General features: G+C 39.4%; 1 protein-coding gene and 1 pseudogene across 1 annotated transcript in view; one reads left to right on the forward strand and one right to left on the reverse strand.

Moving 5' to 3' along the window:
- AVEN (apoptosis and caspase activation inhibitor) overlaps positions 1 to 20,593 on the reverse strand; it is a 175,550-nt gene that overhangs the window by 135,154 nt on the left and 19,803 nt on the right. The window contains exon 2 of the mRNA XM_068992837.1: positions 15,716 to 15,893. Within this exon, the coding sequence (XP_068848938.1) occupies positions 15,716 to 15,893 (178 nt within the window). The remainder of the gene's footprint in view (positions 1 to 15,715; positions 15,894 to 20,593) is intronic.
- Positions 4,164 to 7,921, forward strand: LOC138073482 (lupus La protein homolog pseudogene; annotated as a pseudogene).

Raw genomic sequence — 20,593 nt, forward strand, 5'->3', positions numbered from 1 at the left:
AACTTTTTAAAAGTAGCTAAATGTTTGGTTTTGCCTTTTCTTTTTCTTTTATTATGGGGCGAGGCAGGGGCACAGAATATAACTATTCCCAGATCGTGAAATGACTCGATTTCTATACAATATACGAAAAAGGGCCTGAACGCAGAGTCAGAAGGTAAGAGTTTAATAAAGAACAGTGATGGGTTTTGGAATCAAGCTGACAGGTAATTATATTGCAGTTCCATCATGTAATAGTTATGTGACATTAGGCAAATTAACTTCTTGAGTTTAACTTGCCACATCTGTAAAATGGTCTAATACCAACCCTGCAGGGTTATCTTGAAGTTAAATAGAGTATTGTATACAAAGTACCAAATACCTAGTCAGGTGCTCTACAAATAATCATTTTAACACATTTGTTGATGTGTATACCTTATCTAGGGCTTCCAGGATTGTGCCAGTGGTAAAGAACCTGCCTGCCAATGCAGGAGACATAAGAGACGCAGGTTTGATCCCTGGGTGGGAAGATTCCCTGGAGGAAGGCATGGCAACTCACTCCAGTATTCTTGCCTGGAGAATCCCATGGACAGAGGAGCCTGGCAGGTACAGTCCATGAGGTCACAGAGTCAGGCACGACTGAAGCAACTTAGCGCACACACACGTACCGCATCTACCTCCTTGACCTTAAATTAAGGCAGTTACTGTTATTCAACATAAGTTAGTATGAAATGGCCCCAATACATTTCACAGCAATGTTGCCTTCTCCATTGCAAATTCCTGCAAGTGTACCCCCTCTTACCCAAACCCTACTCTGATGACACCAAGAATGAGAAACGCTGTGCTCTGCAAAGAAAAAAATAAATGAAGGTATTTCTGACAACAGCTCATCACTGAAATTATTCTGGAGCAAAGCAGTAACCTGCTTAAGAGACCAAATTTCAGTCTAATGGTCAGATTCAATACGATAGACTGCTGTTAAATCATCACTGCCAAATCGTATTCATATTTTTAAGATCTTACAAATTTGTTTAAATGCCGTAAGTCCTTTCTCATATCTAGCACTGTATCAAATACTACTATTCCAATTTTCTCTTACTCAAATCTCTAAGCAAGAATGCATTCAGATTATGGGACTGCTGAGAATAGCAGTACCAAATGACTATATCACACACCAAAATGTCATGATTTTTGCCCTTATCAAAATCTACCTTATCAACCTTAACCACAGTATCTCTCTGGATCAGCCCCTGTCTGGACAGCCCCCCAGGGGCAACAAAGTCTACCCTAGAATTACCCCCACGTCCATGGAAGATCAGCCATGTAGGTGGTATATACCGGCTCAGTGAAACATGCCTCTTTCTCATTCTGTCAACTGCTGCTAGGGTAGCTTTCAAAAGATGACACCTCCAAGTTGCATGGGACACCATGCCTATCTCTTGCATAAGAAGTTCAACATTAAATGAGGTTTTCTTTAAACTGTAGTTGATTTACAATGCTGTGTTAGTTTCAGGTGTACATCACAGCGATTCAGTTATATATCTATCCTTTAAATGAAGATTTCTGACCAATGGATTTTAGACATGTGTACATGTCCTTTGGAATGAAGCTGTTCATATACACACACATATACGCACACACACATGCATATATACACGTATATTACATACACACACATGGGTTTCCCAGGTGGCTCAGTGGTAAAGAATCTGCCTGCCTTACATCTATATATATTTATATATACACACACATACATATGTACCTTACTTGAGAGCCAACACATGCTCAGAGATAAATAAGCATTTTGTAACTGATTAATGAAGAAATTAAAATCAATTGTTGATGTTTTAACCTTGTTTAACAGTTGTACCCTCATTCACCCCACTCAATGAATATAAATACTTCCATTCTTCAAAGAAACTGGCAGAAAGACCAATGACACGAGAATAGCACCATTTACGCAACAGAGAGCCTAGCAATAAAGCATAAATGAATAGAAAAAGTCAACTATTCAGTATCACAGCATTCCCGCTTATCCCAGGCAACTCTCAGCCTCATTCTGAGAAAACTGGTTCCCCTGAGGCTTTAAAGATAAAAAAACCATTTGCACAGCCTCAAAATATTTCCCCCAAGATGTTATTTACTTCATTATTTTAACCTATGCCCACAAGCTGATACTCCTCCTGAGTAGGTAAAGCTTAATTCCCATTCCCCAGGGAGTGAGTAGGACCCAATGATCAGAGAGTAGGAAGTAATTTGACAGTGGAGAAACCTGACAAATACCATCTTCATCAAGGGATCAGAGTCAACACTATCAGAAGTACTACACGGAATCATGTGTGCCAACAAGCAAGGCACATCACCTCTGTGGTATCCCCCCCAAATCCATAACCTCAGTCTAATCATGAGTCAACATCAGAAAAACCCAAATTAAACATGCTACAAAATCCCTAACCATTATCCTTCAAAAGTATCAAGTCCAGAAAAGACTGAAAGACTGTCACAAACTACAGGAGACTAAGGAGGTAAATAAACGCAATGTGGTATCCTGCATTAGAACAAAGGAAAAACATCAGTGGGGAGAAAACAGGGAAATTCAAATGAAGTGTGTTGTATGCCAACGTGATTTTCTTAATTTTGATAAAGGTACTATGTTTAAGGTGTTATTTAACATTAGAGAAAGCTAGGTGAAGGATATTATTGCAACTCTTCTGAAAAATCTAAGTAGTGTTAGAAAATTAAAATATCAAAAATTAATAATTGGGCCTCAAGTGAAGATGGCAGGCTTCCCTGTAGCTCAGATGGTAAAGAATCTGCCTGCAATGCAGGAGACCTGGGTTCAGTTCCTGGGTTGGGAAGATCCCCTGGAGAAGGGAATAGCAATTCACTCCAGTATTCTTGCCTGGAGAATCCCATGATCAGAGGAGCCTGGTGGCCTACAGTCCACGGGAATGCAGAGCGTAGGACACAACTCAGCAACTAAGGGACGACAGGATCTGAGGTTGGAGGGATGTTCCCACAAGCCAAGGAACATCTGGAACCACCAGAGACTGGAAGAGACACGGAACCGTTTTTCCCTAGAGCGCTCAGAGAGAGTACAGTCCTGCTGATAAGCTGATTTTGGACTTCCAGCCTCCATAATTATGAAAGAATAAATTTCTATTGTTTAAGCCAAATAAATAAATGGGTTTTCATATCATTTAGTATTAAATAAACCCACATGTACGATATTCTGCAACCTTCCCACCTTCCTCACTTGTTGGAATAGATTTATGCTAGGCTACAAAGTAAGTCGCTTTTCACTGAAGACTATCTTCCCAGGGCTACAGTTCTTAAGGAAAACAAAATGTAGTACCAAATGTATGGACCACTGACACAGTAAATCACACCCTGCGCTTCTCAAGGGAAACACTGAAACCACAAAAATTATCTACTTCACTAGTAAATAATCGATGAACAGATGAAGAAAAAAAGTTCTCAAACTTCATGATTTTAAGAGACTAGCAGTAGCATTACTAAAAATGAAATATTTCCCTCCATGTACAATTCATAGGATGCAGTATTTAAGGGATGATAAATAATGACCAAGAGACTATTAAGTCCCTTTCACAAGTGCCAATGAAATATATAAGATACAGGTTTTATTTCCAACAGTAATTCTCACCACAGATTATGAAAAGCAGTAAATTGCCATCCTCACTATTCGTGGAATGCACATCACACTCAGCAAGTGAATTAAGCAGTATATATCGATATTTCATCAGCATCAGTTTCATTCTTAGGTAACTGAAAATGCTAAGACCAATGTAACAAATCACGTGAAAGCATTTCTCCCATTCGCTTTAAGTACGACAATACACTGAGAATATACAATGCGGTATCCTGTATGTGTTCTAATCTTTTGATTCATGTCACCTTTCAACTGGAAAAGGTATATTTGAAGTTTCTTCCCAGCAAATTCATTTATGATATTGACTTTAAAAAAACAACAAAAGAATCGATTACACTAGGCAGTCCTTGGATCTGTCTCTTGCCTCAGCAGTGTTGGGTGAGACAGACCCAAGATTTGTCCCCATTCTCCAATCCCCTCTTCAGCTGCAGCCCCCAAGACCATCTCTATGCCACCCCTTGCTTCCAACAACAGTTAATACCAGGTTTTGTGGTTGGCTCCTTGTCCCCAGTCAACCATGAGCTCCCAGATACACCAGAATTATTCCAAAAAGGTCAAAGCTGCAATCACCCACCTGGTCAACCTGCACCTGTGGGCTTCCTGTACATCTCTCTCTGGGTTTCCATTCCAACTGCAAAAGTGTGGCCGGCCAGAGGTACTGGGAAAATGCAAGGGTGGGAAATACATCTCTAGAAGATTTGAAATTAGGGCTGTGGCTGAGTCTTCTTCTGGGATATGCAGAAGCTGCCTCAAGATGAGTGGAGTCACAGCCTTGGTGCCAAGGAAGAGATCTTGAGCCCAGAGGAAACCCTGAATCAGGTCCTGCTGTGAATCTGCAAGCCCTGGGTTCTGCCCAGAGATGCCCACCTGACTTCCTGGAGAAATGCTTCCTGGGTCACAAGGTGAAGTTCATCAAGAAGGACAACCACCTGACAAACTCCTCAGGCCAGCCTGCGGCAGGGCTGGGTGAGACCTCTTTGAAATGCTCACCCTTAAGCATGACTGAAAGCCTCCAGGGGCAGCACCTTCTAAAGACTTGCTGCAGCTCCCTGGCCTCCAGACTTCAGCCTGAGTCTGCCTTTAACTTCTTAACCCGCCACAAACCCTCTTCTAAGCTGCAGACAAAGTGTAAACAATTAAGCTTCCTTTTGCAGAAACAAACATACAAGAGAATGTGTATCTTAATGACATATATGTAGATTTTAATGGACAGTATCAAATGGGAAAGATACCAACTCTGAAGCCAGGCATAAGTTTAATCCTTATTCAGCTACATGTGAATGCTATACATATTTAACACTGTTTTTTAAGACTTCATTTCAACACACCTAGAGATAATGAAATCTATCCTACAGTAACAGTTCCAAATCAATGATACTGAAAAAAGCCTTTGTATCACGGCTTATACACAGCCTTCCCCTGGTAGGTATCCAGGAAATGGTAGTACTTATTGCCATCAGCTTCTTAGCGTAAGGTCATTTGCTGTCACAGGGTCACTAATGGCCACAGGGATCCATTTACACATACATCTCTTGCTTATTTAAGCCTAACTCTTCTGAGAACGCTGGATGTGTTAACTTAATGCACTTGGGTAAAATGCTATAGAACCTTTGCAAAATTTAAAGAAGCCAGGAGAATGAAATGATAGGGTTAAAAAAAAATTTCTTGGGAGTTCCCTGATGGTCTAGTGGTTAGGATTCAGCACTTTCACTGCCACGGCCCAGGTTCAATCCATGGTTGGAGAACTGATATCCTGGCAAGCCCTGTGGTGCAGCCAAAAAATTTTTTTAAATAAAAAGGACAATAATATTCCTTGATAAATCACCTTGCCTGTCCCTGTGCAACAGGAAGGACCATTGTTGAATCCATCCCAGTCAAATGAGAACATACCCATACTGAAAGATTTCCAATTAAAACAATTCTACAACTCTCCCTTACATGCCTAGTTAACATTTCATATACAAAATACACATAAAGTTTCCATCTCCCTGACATTTTAGTTGAGCACATTTGGCTTTTTTTTACTGTCTTTAGGGCCTGGAACACATATGACATAATTATTAAATCACTTCTCAGACTTCTTAGCATCATAAACCTTTCATCAGAAATCCAGTTTTTCCCATTTTTAATCATCTTTCAAGTTCCCTGTGTCCTCTCTGTAGTTGTAGAGACCTGAAAGAGGTCGACAAATCCCATAAGAGGTCACTGTGTTTTACATTCTGTGTGTCAATATTGTGCTGTTATTTTAATGATGATCCTATGTTAATGGCCCAACCTCAAACACAAAACTAGCTTTTCTCAACCATCACACTTATACGATATATTGTACTCCAACAGTTTGCTTGTCTTTGCCTATAAAATAATTCTTAGCTTTTTATACCACTTTATAGTCTAAAATTCTACATGATCCCTGCAACCATTTTGGATTAAAGCAAGGCAGGTATTATTTCTAATTCACAGTTTAATAAAAATAAAAAAGGAAGTTCCGAGAGTTTCACTCCCTCCAGAGCATATAGTTAATAAGTGACAACCAGAACCAAGACAGTTTGGCTGACATCCATCGATCCAGCGGACTTCTACTCTACAACCAAAATACACACAGGATACTTCAGGTATACTTACTGAAACAGAGAACTTTGTTATCACAATCCTGTGGTTATATCTGCCCTTCTCTTAGCTTTAAATTCATGTTCCATGCCTTTTATATTAGAAGAGGTTCTACTCTGACCTTCATTAAAGACTTATACCAAAATAATTCATTTAAAAAATCTTTCTAGAGTAAGTAAAGAAACTTATCAACTTCCACTTAATTATGACATTGATCATGGGCATTTATTTGCTCTGTTTTCCAAAAGCCTCCATTATATGACGGTAATTTTTTAAAGGGAAGTATCAGTCCCCAAGAATAAAGCGACTGACAGCGTAGACAGGAGAGTCGGAAGGAACATGCCAGATGCTGTTAGAATGTAACACGCAGGCTGGACGATGCAGACAGTCAGACATTTATCAACCAGAACAGCATCCAGAATACAAGTAAAGTCCAAAAAGATTCAAGAATGTGCTCTCATTAAGATTTCTAGTAAGAATAGTTTATTTAACAGTGTAGGTAAACATTCAGTCCATAAAATGAACTTGAGACACCGTGGTCTCTGCTAGCGGACCCTGCAGCTAAGCGCTGAAGGACTAGGCTCAGGAAGACGAAAACGGTGCTGGTAAAGAAATGGCAGCTCTGGGACCAACACCCGCCAACAAACCAAGTGTTATTCCAATGACTTTAATTTGACATGAGATAGATGTTTTAAGGAACAGATCAAATTGGATGAAAGCTGGGTACCTCTGGAGATAATAAAATTCAAAATGCCTACAAACTTATAATAGAAATATTAAGAAAGTCAAAGTCAGAACTCGCGAAAATAAAGATAAACCTAAAATCAGAAGCTCTTCATGTAAAACTCCTTCTGATGAGTATAAAATGTCTGATGACTGTTAACTATAAAAAATAATGTAAAAACAGATCCATTTATATAAAAGAATTCTCAACTGGCACATCCTGTGGTGACAAAAGAAATATTAGTAGATAAAGGTCAAGCACAAAATATTCAAATGAGAAACCTATTTATGAAGCATTTAAGAATTCATATTATAGTGTCTGATTTTGCTAAAAAGTTTAGAGACCTCTGACCAAAAGTATAAAGACAGATCATCTAATGCTTTTCAAGGAAGATTAATTTGCTAAATAAATAAAGGAGAGAAAGAAGGCAAAATAAATCATAAGCTAAATTAAGGCCTAAACAAGAGGGAAAAGGACAGTGCTGTAAATGCTGAAATGAAATCTCTACAATAAAAGATTGGATGTTTTCTGAAATTTTTTTGGATGACTTAGATGATCTGACCTACAGAGAAGATCAAGACTTCCACTTCTCAAACTGTAAAGAAATAACGTGGATAGACTTTATCAAAGGTGAAAAACAGAGATATAATCCCATTTCATGAGAAAGCAATAGAAATAATAGATAAGGCTGAAGAAGCCAATAATGGTGACCTCCAATTAAAGAACAAGAGAGAGAGATGAGGAGTATGAGGAGAAGTACTAAACACAGCCCTGAAAAAATCATGGTGGATCAACCAGAATCCCTCAGCAAATGGAAATCAAAAGGTCGCAGACTTAAAGGAAAAGGAGTTAGAGCAGCATAGGCTGCATCTGTCGAAAGAAAAGTACAGTTTCAGAGCAAGGAGATGAAAACTGATAGCGATGGTGTACATGATAAAAAATGAGGCAGCTGGACCAGCAAAAACAGACAAGGAGCCTCCATCAAAACAACAGAAAGTACAACAGTGCAGGAGACCAGCAGGGCAGCAAACGCATTTCTAGGTATTCAGCTGCTTCTATCTTTGGAGGTTTGCAAAAAAAAGAAAATCAAGTTAGACCCAATTCAGTGTCCAGCTAAAAGAAAGAAAAAGACTTTTTTGCTTCTATGGTTTAACCTTTTTGTTTCTGTTGTTCAAATAAAGACTGTTTTAATGTATAGTTCTGCTTGTGTTACTTCAAATGATTCAAATAGCAATGAAAAGTTTTTCCACTAAGTTGCCTTTGTAATATGAGAATGTTAGCAAAAACTAATAAAATACATACCAAATAAAAAGAGGGAAAAACAAAAGAACTGAATCAAGGAGGTCAGATACAACTCAACTATCTTGCTGCTTCACTGAAAAAAAATGTCCCGAATTTAATTAAAAAATACAGGTGCTAGAATGACAGCCTTCTTTTCCTTTTTGGTCTAACTGCCGGCAAGAGGATATAGAGGCAAAGAAATCAAATATCATTATAATTACAACCTCCCCTCCAAAATGAACTTTCATAAAATTATGAGGAAGATAAGATAGTAGCTTTTTATGAAGGTCTAAATTGGTTTTATTCAGTGACCCATGAATCAGGCAGCATCCCATCCATAGGAAAGACAGGCTCCTTCCTATAATAGCTTCAGATAAAAACATGCCTAGACAGCTGTGCTTACCAAACTGTAGTCTAATCATTTCATTTTTATTTATCCCAGTTAAACACCTTATAGATTTGCACATAAAAGACTGGTTTTCTCATGTTTATCTTCAATATTGCCCCAGTGCATCCTGTTCACACTGTAAACAGTTTTCTAACTCTGTTATCCGAGGCATCTTACATGGGGAAAAAAAAAAAAGCATATGGCATGATTTTAATAACTCACCATTTGGGGGGGAGAAAAGAAGAAGGTAGAAAAATTGCTTAGAGATCTCAGTTTTCATGCATCAATGTGAGAGCATGGTACCCTTTTTAAAACTTTTAAAATATAACTTAGAATTGCAAGGATGTTGTTCAAAAAGAAGAGCTAAAAGCATGATTAGCTATAAGCTGAAGGCTTACAGAAAGAGTCCTAAAAAGATATCTGAAGGCTCCCAATCCTATCAGAAAAAGTGGGACTTCAAGCAAGCTAGTCCCCTTCCCATATCCTCCGTTTGTAAAAATGGGATGCCAGAGCCCCTGGCCAGAAACTCAACACAGAAAGCACCTGCACGTTGACAACACAGGCTGAAGGCGCAAAAACAGGCTGCCTCTCTCAAAAGGCTGCTTTCCGTCTGCGGCAGGGTCTGAAATTCTACCGTAAGAAATCCATTTGTAGACTTTTTTCCTCATAGAGATACATAAGCAATACACACACACAATTAAACAAACATAAGAAACTACTATCCAGATCAAGAAACAGAACACAGCCGTCAGCAGAGCCAGCTCCCTCATCCCCACTCCCCACACCCACTGCACACCCCTCCCCAGTTATTACCCCTCAGCTCTCCACTGGAGGTGACCACAGTCCTGATTGTTATACTCATCATTTCCTTCCTTTTCATTTTACCATTTAAACATGCATCGCTAAATAACACCATTTACTTCTTTTACCTCGTGTTTGAGCTTTATATGAATAGAAAGAATCCTACTGAGGTATTGTATACTTCAGTTATATATATTTGCACCCAGACAACAGGACGTGAATGGGGAGAAACATACCCTTTCTCACCTTAAACTCATGACCATCAACGTCCTATGGGCCTCCATTAGCTCTCAGCAACCATACCACATTTTCCCATTTCATTCAAGTTCCTACACCCTGGTCTCCTATTTGCTTCTTTTTTTTTAAAATTATTGAAATGTAGTTGTATTACAGTACTATGTTATTTCAGGTATATAGCAAAGTGATTCAGTTATATTTTTCAGATGATTTTTCATTACTGAATAAAATATTGAATCTAGTTCCCTGGGCTATACAGTGGGATCCTACTGTTTTTCTATTTTATATAAAGTAGTGTGTATCTGTTAATCCCATGCTCCTAATTTACCCGCCCCTCCCCTCTCTTTTTGGCAACCATGATGTTGCTTTTGCTATAGATCACTATCTCTTAACTTCTACCCTCTCCTCACATTTCCAGTATCTCCTCTCTGACTCTCACTTATAGCTTTCTTATTTCACTAAGAAAACAGAAAGAACCAGAAGAGAGCTTCCTCAAATCACATCTACTCAACTAACTATGCCCAAAGAGTGTGTATGTGTGCACATGTGTGTGTGTGTGCTGAGTCGCTTCAGTCACGTCCGAAGTTTTGTGACCCTATGGACTGTAGCCAACCAGGCTCCTCTCTCCATGGGATTCTCCAGACGAGAATACTGAAGTGGGCTGCCATGCCCTTCTCAGGGGATCTTCCCAACCCCGGGATGGAACATCTCTTATGTGTCCTGCATTGGCAGGTGGGTTCTTTACCACTAGCGCCACCTGGGAAGTCTGAGTATCCTCCAATCACAACTGAAAAACCGCCCCAGCCCCTAGCAGTGGGCAATCAACTCCATCTCTACAACTGATTCCATCATCTCATGTAGACCAAAGAACCCAGATCCTCAATTCTCATCTCTTCTCAGATTATTTTTTACCTCTTTCCTGGATGTTTTTATCAACCAGTAAACATTCAATTACCTCTCCCATGTTTAAAAAACACGTTTTGATCCACTTCCCCCATCAGCCCATTACTCTCCTTCCCTTTAGAACAAAACTCAATATTAATAGTTGTTTACACTTTCTCTGACAAGTCTCTCCTTCCATATTCTTATTAAATGCAAGAAAGAGTTTATCCCACCACTCCAATAAAACTGCTTTAGCTAAGATCACTAGTAAATTCAGCTGTCAATTCTTGCTTGTCAACAGCTGCATTTGACACTGACCCCTTTTTTCCTGGAAACATGTTCATTCTCCTTTGCTGGTTTTTTCTCATCCGTAACCACTAGACACTGTGGTACCCAACACTCAGTACCTTTCTAGCCAGTAATTCCCTTGGATATCTCACACGTTCTTGTGACTTTCAACACTGTCTACAGGCTGGCTTCACCCACATGTGAATCTCCTATCCAAACCTGGGTCCTGAACTCCAGACACCTTCATCCAACAACCCGCTTGGCATTTCCAGCATTTCCTGCCGGGTGCTGTGCTCCAGTCCAGACGCAGTCTCCACTGGTCTTCTCCCTGATCTGCCCAGAGGTTGGTCTATACAGGTCACAGCTACAGGTTTTCCTTGCCTTCTGACTTTCAGTAGGTTAGGCTTATGGGAAGCCATGGCAGGACAATGGAGGAAAAAAGGGGTCTAAGACCAGAGTACTTATCGCCCTGTCCTTCTCCTGGTGGAGTCACCTTTGCTGGCTACATGTTTTGACCAAGGTGATTCATCCTCTCAAGGTAAACATCTCACATGACGCTCTCCTTCAGCATTCTAGTAACAGGGACGTTAACATCTCTGTCTTTACCCGCCCTCCCAATACCGTACTGTCTTTGTGTTTTCTCTACATCCTACCCACACCTTTGTAAGTGATTCCTTTGTTAAACCTGCCTTATAATTATACTGAGTGTACCATCTATTTCCTACAGGATTCTGACTAATACAGATGTCTAACTGGCATCTCACTTTTAACACATGTACACTGAGCACCTCCTACAGTTTTATCCATCTCAGTTTATGTTAACCCCCTTCTTCTAGCTGTTCAAGCCGAAATCTTGGCATTATCTTTATGCATCTTTTCATCTCACACCCACATTTGCAAGTCCAATCTCATACCCTACATTTGTGCTTGCTCTGCATGCAAAGTCAATGCAGTCATGTCCGGCTCTTTGCAATCCTATGGACTGTAGCCTGCCAGGCTCCTCTGTCCATGGGATCCTCCAGGCAAGAATCCTGGTGAGGGCTGCCATGCTCTCCTCCAGGGGATCTTCCCAACTCAGGAATTGAATTCATGTCTCTTAAGTCTCCTGCATCGGCAAGCGAGTTCTTTACCACTAGCGCCACCTGGGAAGCATTCCTTCCCAAATAGATCCAAAACTCCACCATGTTTCACCACCTCCACAGCTCCCACCCCTGGCCCCCGCCACTATCAATGCCTGTCTGCATGACAGTCGGCCTTCCATATCTGCAGGCTCCTCATCCACAGATGGAAATCTGCAGATGCTGAGTCCACGGAAACAGAGTTGATTGTGCTGCGTACCACCTGCTACACCACAGAAACAGCAGTTGACCGTTACATAAGGAGCTTGAGCATCTCAGATGTCGGTGTCTGCTAAAGGTCCTAGAACCAATCTCCCATGGGTGCTGAGGAACAGCTTTATTCCAATACCCTCTCTGGTCTACCTGCTCCTTCCCTCATCTATCTTCAGGCTTTTCCAACTCATCAGACAGACTGACTGTTAAAACAAGAGTGAGCTGTATCACTCTTCTCTTCAAAACCCTCCACTGGCTACACATTTCACTCAGAGGCAACATCTTTATAACGGTCTACAAGTTTCCATGGGATCTGGTCACGTGACACCTCTCTGACTTTACTGCCTACCCGCCTACTTTGCTCCCGCCATGCTTCCTCTCTGTTATTTCCTCTACTCCTGTCTCAAAGCCTTTGAACTTGCTCCTCTCTCCGCCTGGAGCACTTCCCACAGACATCCTCAATGCCTGCTCCCTCACCTTCCTCAGGTCTTTATTCAAATGTCATCTTATCGGTATGACTTTCTCTGGCCACCTTTATAAAATGGTAACAGCCTCTCCTCACGTCATTTCTATCCTTATTATAGCCATTTAATATCTGATACAGTTTCCTTTTCTTTATTGTGCGTCTCCACCCTCTAGAACGTTAACTCCATGAGGCAGATATTTGTGTCTGTTCTGTTTCACTTCTGTATGCTCATCCTTTGAAATGGGACCTGGAAATGGTGGGTGCTCCAATAATTGTCAAAGGACACTCAACTAGATACCACTCAATCAATTGGCCAAAAGAGAAAGAAAAAAGTTACAACGGCTCTACATATTGGCGAAAACTAGAAAGTTCAGCTTGTCTTCTCTTTGGAGAGCAATTTGGCAGTATCTAGGAAAGTTCATATTGGGGAAGGGAGATGGCAACCCACTCCAATGTTCTTGCCTGGAGAATCCCAGGGACGGGGGAGCCTGGTGGGCTGCCGTCTATGGGGTAGCATAGAGTCAGACACGACCGAAGCCACAGCAGCAGCAGCAGGAAAGTTCATGATGTGCACGTCTATGATATTTTTTCTGGGTTATAAATGTATTTATACGAACTAGGACAGTATACTAAAAGTCACAATCATTCTAAGGGATATGGTCAGCCTATCTACAGGACATTCTTAATGTTTTATGATTACAGAATGAACTCCACTTATCAAAAGTAAACCAACATAGCCCTACCCCACCAGAGGAAGAAAGCATGGCAGCTCTTCTCAGGCTTACGCTGCAGTGAAAAGAAAATGATAGACCAGCAGCAGAGTGGGGAAGAAATGTAAGCACATATCAAGATGTGATGGCTGTGATTTCCCAAGAAACTAATTACAGATAAACAAGCCACTCAGGAAATCAGTGAGTAAAGACAGGCTATAAGAAAAATACATATGAGACCCAAACCATGCCAGGCTTTAAGTTATAAACAAAACACTAAAATAAGTAACCAAAATCATAAGCCAATGCACATAAGAGTTGGGTTAGACTAGAATTCTGAATTGCCTTCAAACATTTATACTGTATATTTTATTTTATCACTACACAAGTGATTCAGTCAAATCCACTGGTAGGTAGTCCACATGTTAACTTTATTGCACAACTTCAATTTTCCCCCTAAATCTTTTAGCAAAACAGCCGATTAAAACCTGAAACTGACCAGCTCACATTTCACCTTTCTCATATTTGAAGAAAAGAGCTTATAAATCCACAACTGGCCAACATGCAGACAAGAAGGAAACACCCATCTAAGTGGCAAAAAACCCATCACTGAACAGTCAGCAAGTTGGTTGCCACCAACCACACAAAGGGGTGACGCTGTTGGCATAAATATAATGACCCCAGGCTGAATCTGTTCTCCTGCTGCTGCTGCTGCTGCTAAGTCGCTTCAGTCGTGTCCGACTCTGTGCGACCCCACAGACGGCAGCCCACCAGGCTCCCGCGTCCCTGGGATTCTCCAGGCAAGAACACTGCAGTTGGTTGCCATTTCCTTCTCAATGCATAGAAGTGAAAAGTGAAAGTGAAGTCACTTAGTCGTGTCCGACTCTTAGCGACCCCATGGACTGCAGCCTACCAGGCTCCTCCGTCCATGGGATTTTCCAGGCAAGAATACTGGAGTGGGGTGCCATTTCCTTCTCAATGCATAAAAGTGAAAAGTAAAAGTGAAGTCGTTTAGTCGTGTCCGACTCTTAGCGACCCCATGGACTGCAGCCTACCAGGCTCCTCTATCCATGGGATTTTCCAGGCAAGAGTACTGGAGTGGGGTGGCATCGCCTTTTCCGTCTGTTCTCCTACTCAAATCTAATTCTCTCTCCCCTTACCTCTTCCTTTCCTACTCAAAGGGTTTATTCTATTAAGTTAGAAGAGAATTCACTTTATGATTCTTAGTTTGGTACAGGCATTTAAAAATACAGGTAGATGAGAAAAAAGGTACAATTTAACTGCAACATAAAAACTGGGAAGAAGAGGGAAATTAAAACCAACTATCTGAAAATACTATTGTCACTTATTTCTCTGCTTCTCACAGCTTCATCCTTTACTTTTTTTAATCTGGAAATTTTTTGAGGCAATTATAAATTCACATAGTTATAGGAAATAATACAACAAGATCTCCTATACAGTTGGCCCCAATGCTAACATTTTTCAAAACTATATAGTTGAATATGTCACTCAGGAATTGACATTTGACATAGAATCCAATTTTATGCAGACTTCCCCTGTCTTATTTGTGCTCACTTGTGTGTTTTATGAGGGTGTGTATAAGTTTGTGTGTTCACTACCACAATCAAGATATTGATCAATATGAGTACTGCAAGGCATATGCATCCCCCAGCCTCCCTCATCCCTAACTCCTGAAAACCACAAGTCTACCCGCCATTCGTCACTTCAATTCTTAGGCCATAGCCTGGTAGCAAATAGCTTTCTGTACAACCAGCTCTGCTCCATTTCCTGCCACCACTCTCCAGCTTCACACTGCTGTGCATCACTCCAGGGAGTCAATCTTAAACAGATGGTCAGAGAAGTAATTAGTTTTTCGCCTTACTGATAAAGAAGACTATTGAAAAACAAAAAGTTTGGTGTTCAGGTACACATGGCTCCGTGTGCCTACCCACTAGTATGTATATTCCTGGCTATAAAAGAAGGAAGAATGAATATATATTCTAGAAACATAATAAAGCTTTGTATAAACTTAAGTACCTATTCCTCTGAAATCAAAGAAAACAGTTCTGTCTCTCAGCCTATCCAGTTTAGCGGGGCACAGTTGAGCATTTCATTCCCATAAAGCCTTTTACCCATTTCAACCAGAACTTAAGTCAGCTTACATCAGTATGTGGAAACCCAAAACTTCCACTGAAAGAAATATCACTGTTTCCTTACAAACCATCAGATACTGTCCTTTACTTGGACTTAAAATCCAAACAATGAATGCCAGTTATTAAAATGCTATTTGAAAAGGAATATAAACGTCCATGCAACTTTCATAGCACTAAGTAGTATGCAACTGGGATTCATACCTGCAGAGCTGAGAAGAACACTGAAATCTGTCCCCCTCTGTGATTCTCCACTTTCATTATCAACTTCTTTTTCAGTATCTTGATATCGATCCCAGTTAGAGACTATCTTCCTTTTAGAATAATTTCCCTGTTCTTCATTCTCTTCTCCATAGGTCTCTGCATCACTGTCATCTTCAATCTGCAATCATTAGAGACAAATCGATAAGCTGGCAGTAGAAATGCTGACCTTAGTCGCCTTAGCAACAAATGTTTAAAAACAAAACAAAAACACAGTACATAGGTATCACAATAAAGAGTACATTATATAAGCCAAGCTCTCCGAAAACATTAAATAGTATTTTAAGAGAACCCCATTATATCATACATTGTGCTTTCTGGGCAAACTTTTCATTTTGCTGTCAAAAGGAAATCTAATGAGTTCCTACCTAAAATTTGTGTGACTGAATCTCTAAAGTCTACCCGAATGTATCCTATTTCAAGAGTTATTTTTCACTGAAATAATCAAGGCTGTAAGAGTCACAGGCAAAAGACTTAAAGGCGAAAATCACTTCTTCCAATTTACAGATTTTACAAACACACCCCATAAGTACATTTTATAAGCTTTAAATGGGAGCCCTGCTCAGATGCATTCCAGACAACAGTTTCCAGTCTTGGGCATTAAAATGTTGAGAGAGCATGCATAAAAATGCAGAATGCGAGAAATTACAAAAGATAAAGGTCTAGTTTCTTCAACAAATAAATTACAAGGGGAAAATGGTGGGAGAAGGGGCGGGGGGAAACCTATAGATTAAGAGAGCTTAATGGACACATAGCTACTGTAATGTGGGAACTTATTTGTACTCTGATCCAAATATATAACTCGTGGGAATTCTCTGGCAGTCCAGTGGTTAAGAACTGATGCTTTCACTGCCATGGCCTGAGTTCAATCGCTGCTCAGGGAACTAAGATTTCACAGGCTGCATGACATGACCAAATATATATATCAAACAATTTAACTAGAAAAAACTCATTTCTAATACCATTGAAGAAATGTGAACAATAACAAGGTATTTTCTTATATTAAGGAAATATTTTATTTGCTTATTGTTTGGTATGACATAATTATTTGTCACTGACTCGATGGACCTGAGTCTGAGTGAACTCCGGGAGGTGGTGATGGACAGGGAGGCCTGGCGTGCTGCGATTCATGGGGTCGCAAAGAGTCGGACACGACTGAGAGACTGAACTGAACTATTTGTTAAATATTTTACCTTTTAGAAATAAATTTTGAACTATTTATTGATGTAAAGCTATGATGTAGGATCTGCAAAGATATGATGTAGGACCTGCTTCGAAATCATAGGTGGAGAGTACTGGTGGGTAAAGATGAAATAAACTGAGCATAGTTGATAATTTCTGAAGCTGGATGATAAGTATATGGAAATTCATTATATAATTCTACCTACTTTAGTACATATTTGAAATTTTCCATAATAAGATTTAAACTAAAAAAGATGCATATAGAACCTAAAGACACAATTCAAACGAGTAGCCCAAAGATTATAAAATCTTTATGAAATACTATAAAACTTGTAAAACACATTAAAATAATCCATTTGTACAAGATGAGTTAGACTTTACACTTTTATTGACACAGGAGCAGGACATGTATATTGCATGAAATTAGGAGGGAGAGACAAGCCAAAAAATAAAAACCCCAGGTTCCCATCCCCTGGGCACGCCACTACAAACACTTTGCTGTACATTCTTTCAGATCTTTTACAATGTTCATATTTACATATACTTTTGGTAACCAGACTTTTTCATCAATATTCTCCACCTCTGCTCTTCAGTAAATTTCATTTTCCATAGCATCCAGACTATAGAGGGAAATTTCCAAATTTCCCTAACTGATCCCCAAAATTTCCTTTAAGAGTTGGTTTTTCCAAGACAGTATTCAAGACCATGCATTATATCTCACTGCTTGTTTATTAAGTCTCTTTGAATCTACCACAACCTCTATTTTTATGATATTTATTTACTGAAGAAGGCAAAAGGACCCACGTTCTATCTGGTTATTTCCTTGTGGCGTTAGTGTACTAATTTATAGGAAATAGTGGATAAAAAACATTTTAAATCTAAATGCCCAACAGACTTGAGTTAAACATTTTTGGCTAAAATACATCACAGATGGTGAATAACATATGATAAATGGCTGAGCCAACATGAGTAAAGTGGGAAAGCAGAAAGTGTTAGTCGCTCAGTCATGTCAGTGCTTTGTGACCGTATGGACTGTAGCCCACCAGACTTCCCTGTCCATGGAATTCTCCAAGCAACTATACTGGCATGGGTAGCCATTCTCTTCCCCAGGGGATCTTCCTGACCCAAAGATCAAATCCGGGTCTGCATTACAGACAGATTTTTTACCATCTGAGCCGCCAGCGAAGCCCCAACATAAGAAAAGCTAAGATTAACCAATGATTTTGTATCATGAAGCCTGATCTACCCACCATAGTGAGGTTTTTCCCTGTTGCATTAAACAAATTATCTGTGCGGTGTTATTTTGGTCCACTACAAATTTCAGGTTGCCCATCAACCATTCACATATCAAATTTAAAACTAGTCAATAATCCTTGCCTGAATCAAATTTCATAAGCTTTCATGAAGCAATGGAGTAAGCAACCTTTCAAGATCACTTTCAGCCCTCATATGTCATCATGAACCTCCTGGACAGCACAAAAAGATGGCAATCCATGTTATAATCTAGAGATCTTGAAGCCTGCCTGAAACTTAATGTGAAACCTAATGTCAAACCTGCCTGAAACATTCCTGAAAGCTTCTCAGAACCAAAAGATGCTGGCAAATTAAAGATAAGTGACTGAATGAGATCTGCTATATAAATAACCAATGCCAGGAACATGTCAAAGAAAATACCTTGCAACTGATGAGAATCCGGTAGGTAGACTACAGCTGAAAGTATCTGCAGGGTTTAATTTGGGAAAATTCAATATTCTTTTGTTGACCCACTGGGTAAGGAGAGTTCAGAGAGGCTTCTACAGTTAGTAGAAAACTTTGAACACAGATATAGCCCATGACAAAATGTAAACCTGAGCCAAATAATTAGCTCGATGTGAAAGGATTATGATCTGAAACACCCAAGGAACTATTAACCAGAAATAAGCACTGAAATGGGAGACTGGAGATCTAGATAGAATTAATGATCCTGCCATCACCATCATTTAATATTTACAAAGTGTTTATAATAGCTGGGGCCTTGCTGCTGAATGACTCACTAATCCCCAACTCAGAAGAATCACCAAACAAGAATCTCATTATCTCCACCTAAATGTGGAGACAAGAGTCATCATTAGCCTCCATCACAAGAGGGTAGTAAGAAGTAATACAGTCTGGAAGACATTTGATGTAACTTAGAGAAAGGTGTATCTTAAAAACTCCTAGAGATTTTATGTTTACTTCATTTTGCAAAAATCTGGGACAGGATAAAATTTGCAAAATCCCATGAAGGGAGAAAGAGCAGAACAAATAAAAAAATACTGATGAAAGCAATGTGAAAACTAAACAGGAAGGCATCATTCCATAAACATTATTATGAAATGTCTGGTGTATACTGTGCACTACAAGACACTGATGAAAGAAATCGACAGTACAAATGAATGGAAAACTAGTTCATGCTTATAAATCTGAAGGATAGTTAAAATGTCCATACTATCCAAGGCAATCTACAGCTTCAATGCAATTCCTACCAAAATTCCAACGGCATTTTTCACAGAAATAGAACAAACAATCCTAAAATTTGTGAGGAAACACAAAAGACCCCAAATAGCCAAAGCAAACTTGAAAAAAAGAGCAAAGAAGGAGGCATCACAATTCCTGGCTTCAAACTATATTACAAAGCTATACCAATCAAAACAGTCTAGTATTGGCATAAAAACAGACACAGTTCAATGGAACAGAATCAAGAGCCAAGAAATAACCCCACACACATATGGTCAATTAATTTATGGCAAAGAAGCTAAGAATATACAATGGAGAAAAAAAACAGTCTCTTCTTTAAATGGTGTTGGGAACACTGGGGCACTACATTCAAAAAAATGAGACTGGGCCCCTTATCTTACACCATATGCAAAAATTAACTCAAAATGGATCGAAAACTTGAATGTAAGCTCTGAAACCATAAGGAGAAAACATAGGTGGTAAATTGCTTGACATCGGTCTTGTAAGTAAGTTTTTGGACAACAAAAACAAAAATAAACAAGTAGGATTACATCCAGCCAAAAAGCTTCTGCACAGCAAGGGAAACCACCAACAAAGTGAAAGGCAACCTACAGAATGGGAGAAATATTTCCAAATCATATATCTAAATCAGCTTCTCCTTTAATAACCGATTTTAAAAGCAATTATAAAATAATAAGTGCATAATTATATTTCGGTATGTAATAAACCCAACAATAAGGCTCTTGCAATAAAAGCTATAAATATATGCTTAGTCCTCTTTCTTCTCTCATATTCTTTAAGAGATATAAAATTATATAAGGTAATAATTATAACAAAATATTATTAGCTTTGTGACATATGGATGTAATATATATAAAACAATAGAACAACAAAAAGGGGGAAAGAGGAATAGAGCTCTCTTAGAGTAATATCTCTATATCTCGCTGGAATTAACTTAGCTGATGAAAATTCTAAGTTAAAATATACATGGTAAGCCCTAGGGCAACCACTAAGGAAACAACTTCTTTAAAAAGTGGGGAAAAAATTAAAAGAGTTAAACGGTTGCACTAAAAATATTCACTTGGTGCAAAAGAAAGCAGTAAGAGTGGAATAAAGGAATGATACACATGGGACCTGTGGAAGAAAAAAATAAAACGGCAGATA

Source organism: Capricornis sumatraensis, chromosome 2, assembly GCF_032405125.1.
Source record: "Capricornis sumatraensis isolate serow.1 chromosome 2, serow.2, whole genome shotgun sequence".
Lineage (NCBI taxonomy): Eukaryota > Metazoa > Chordata > Mammalia > Artiodactyla > Bovidae > Capricornis > Capricornis sumatraensis.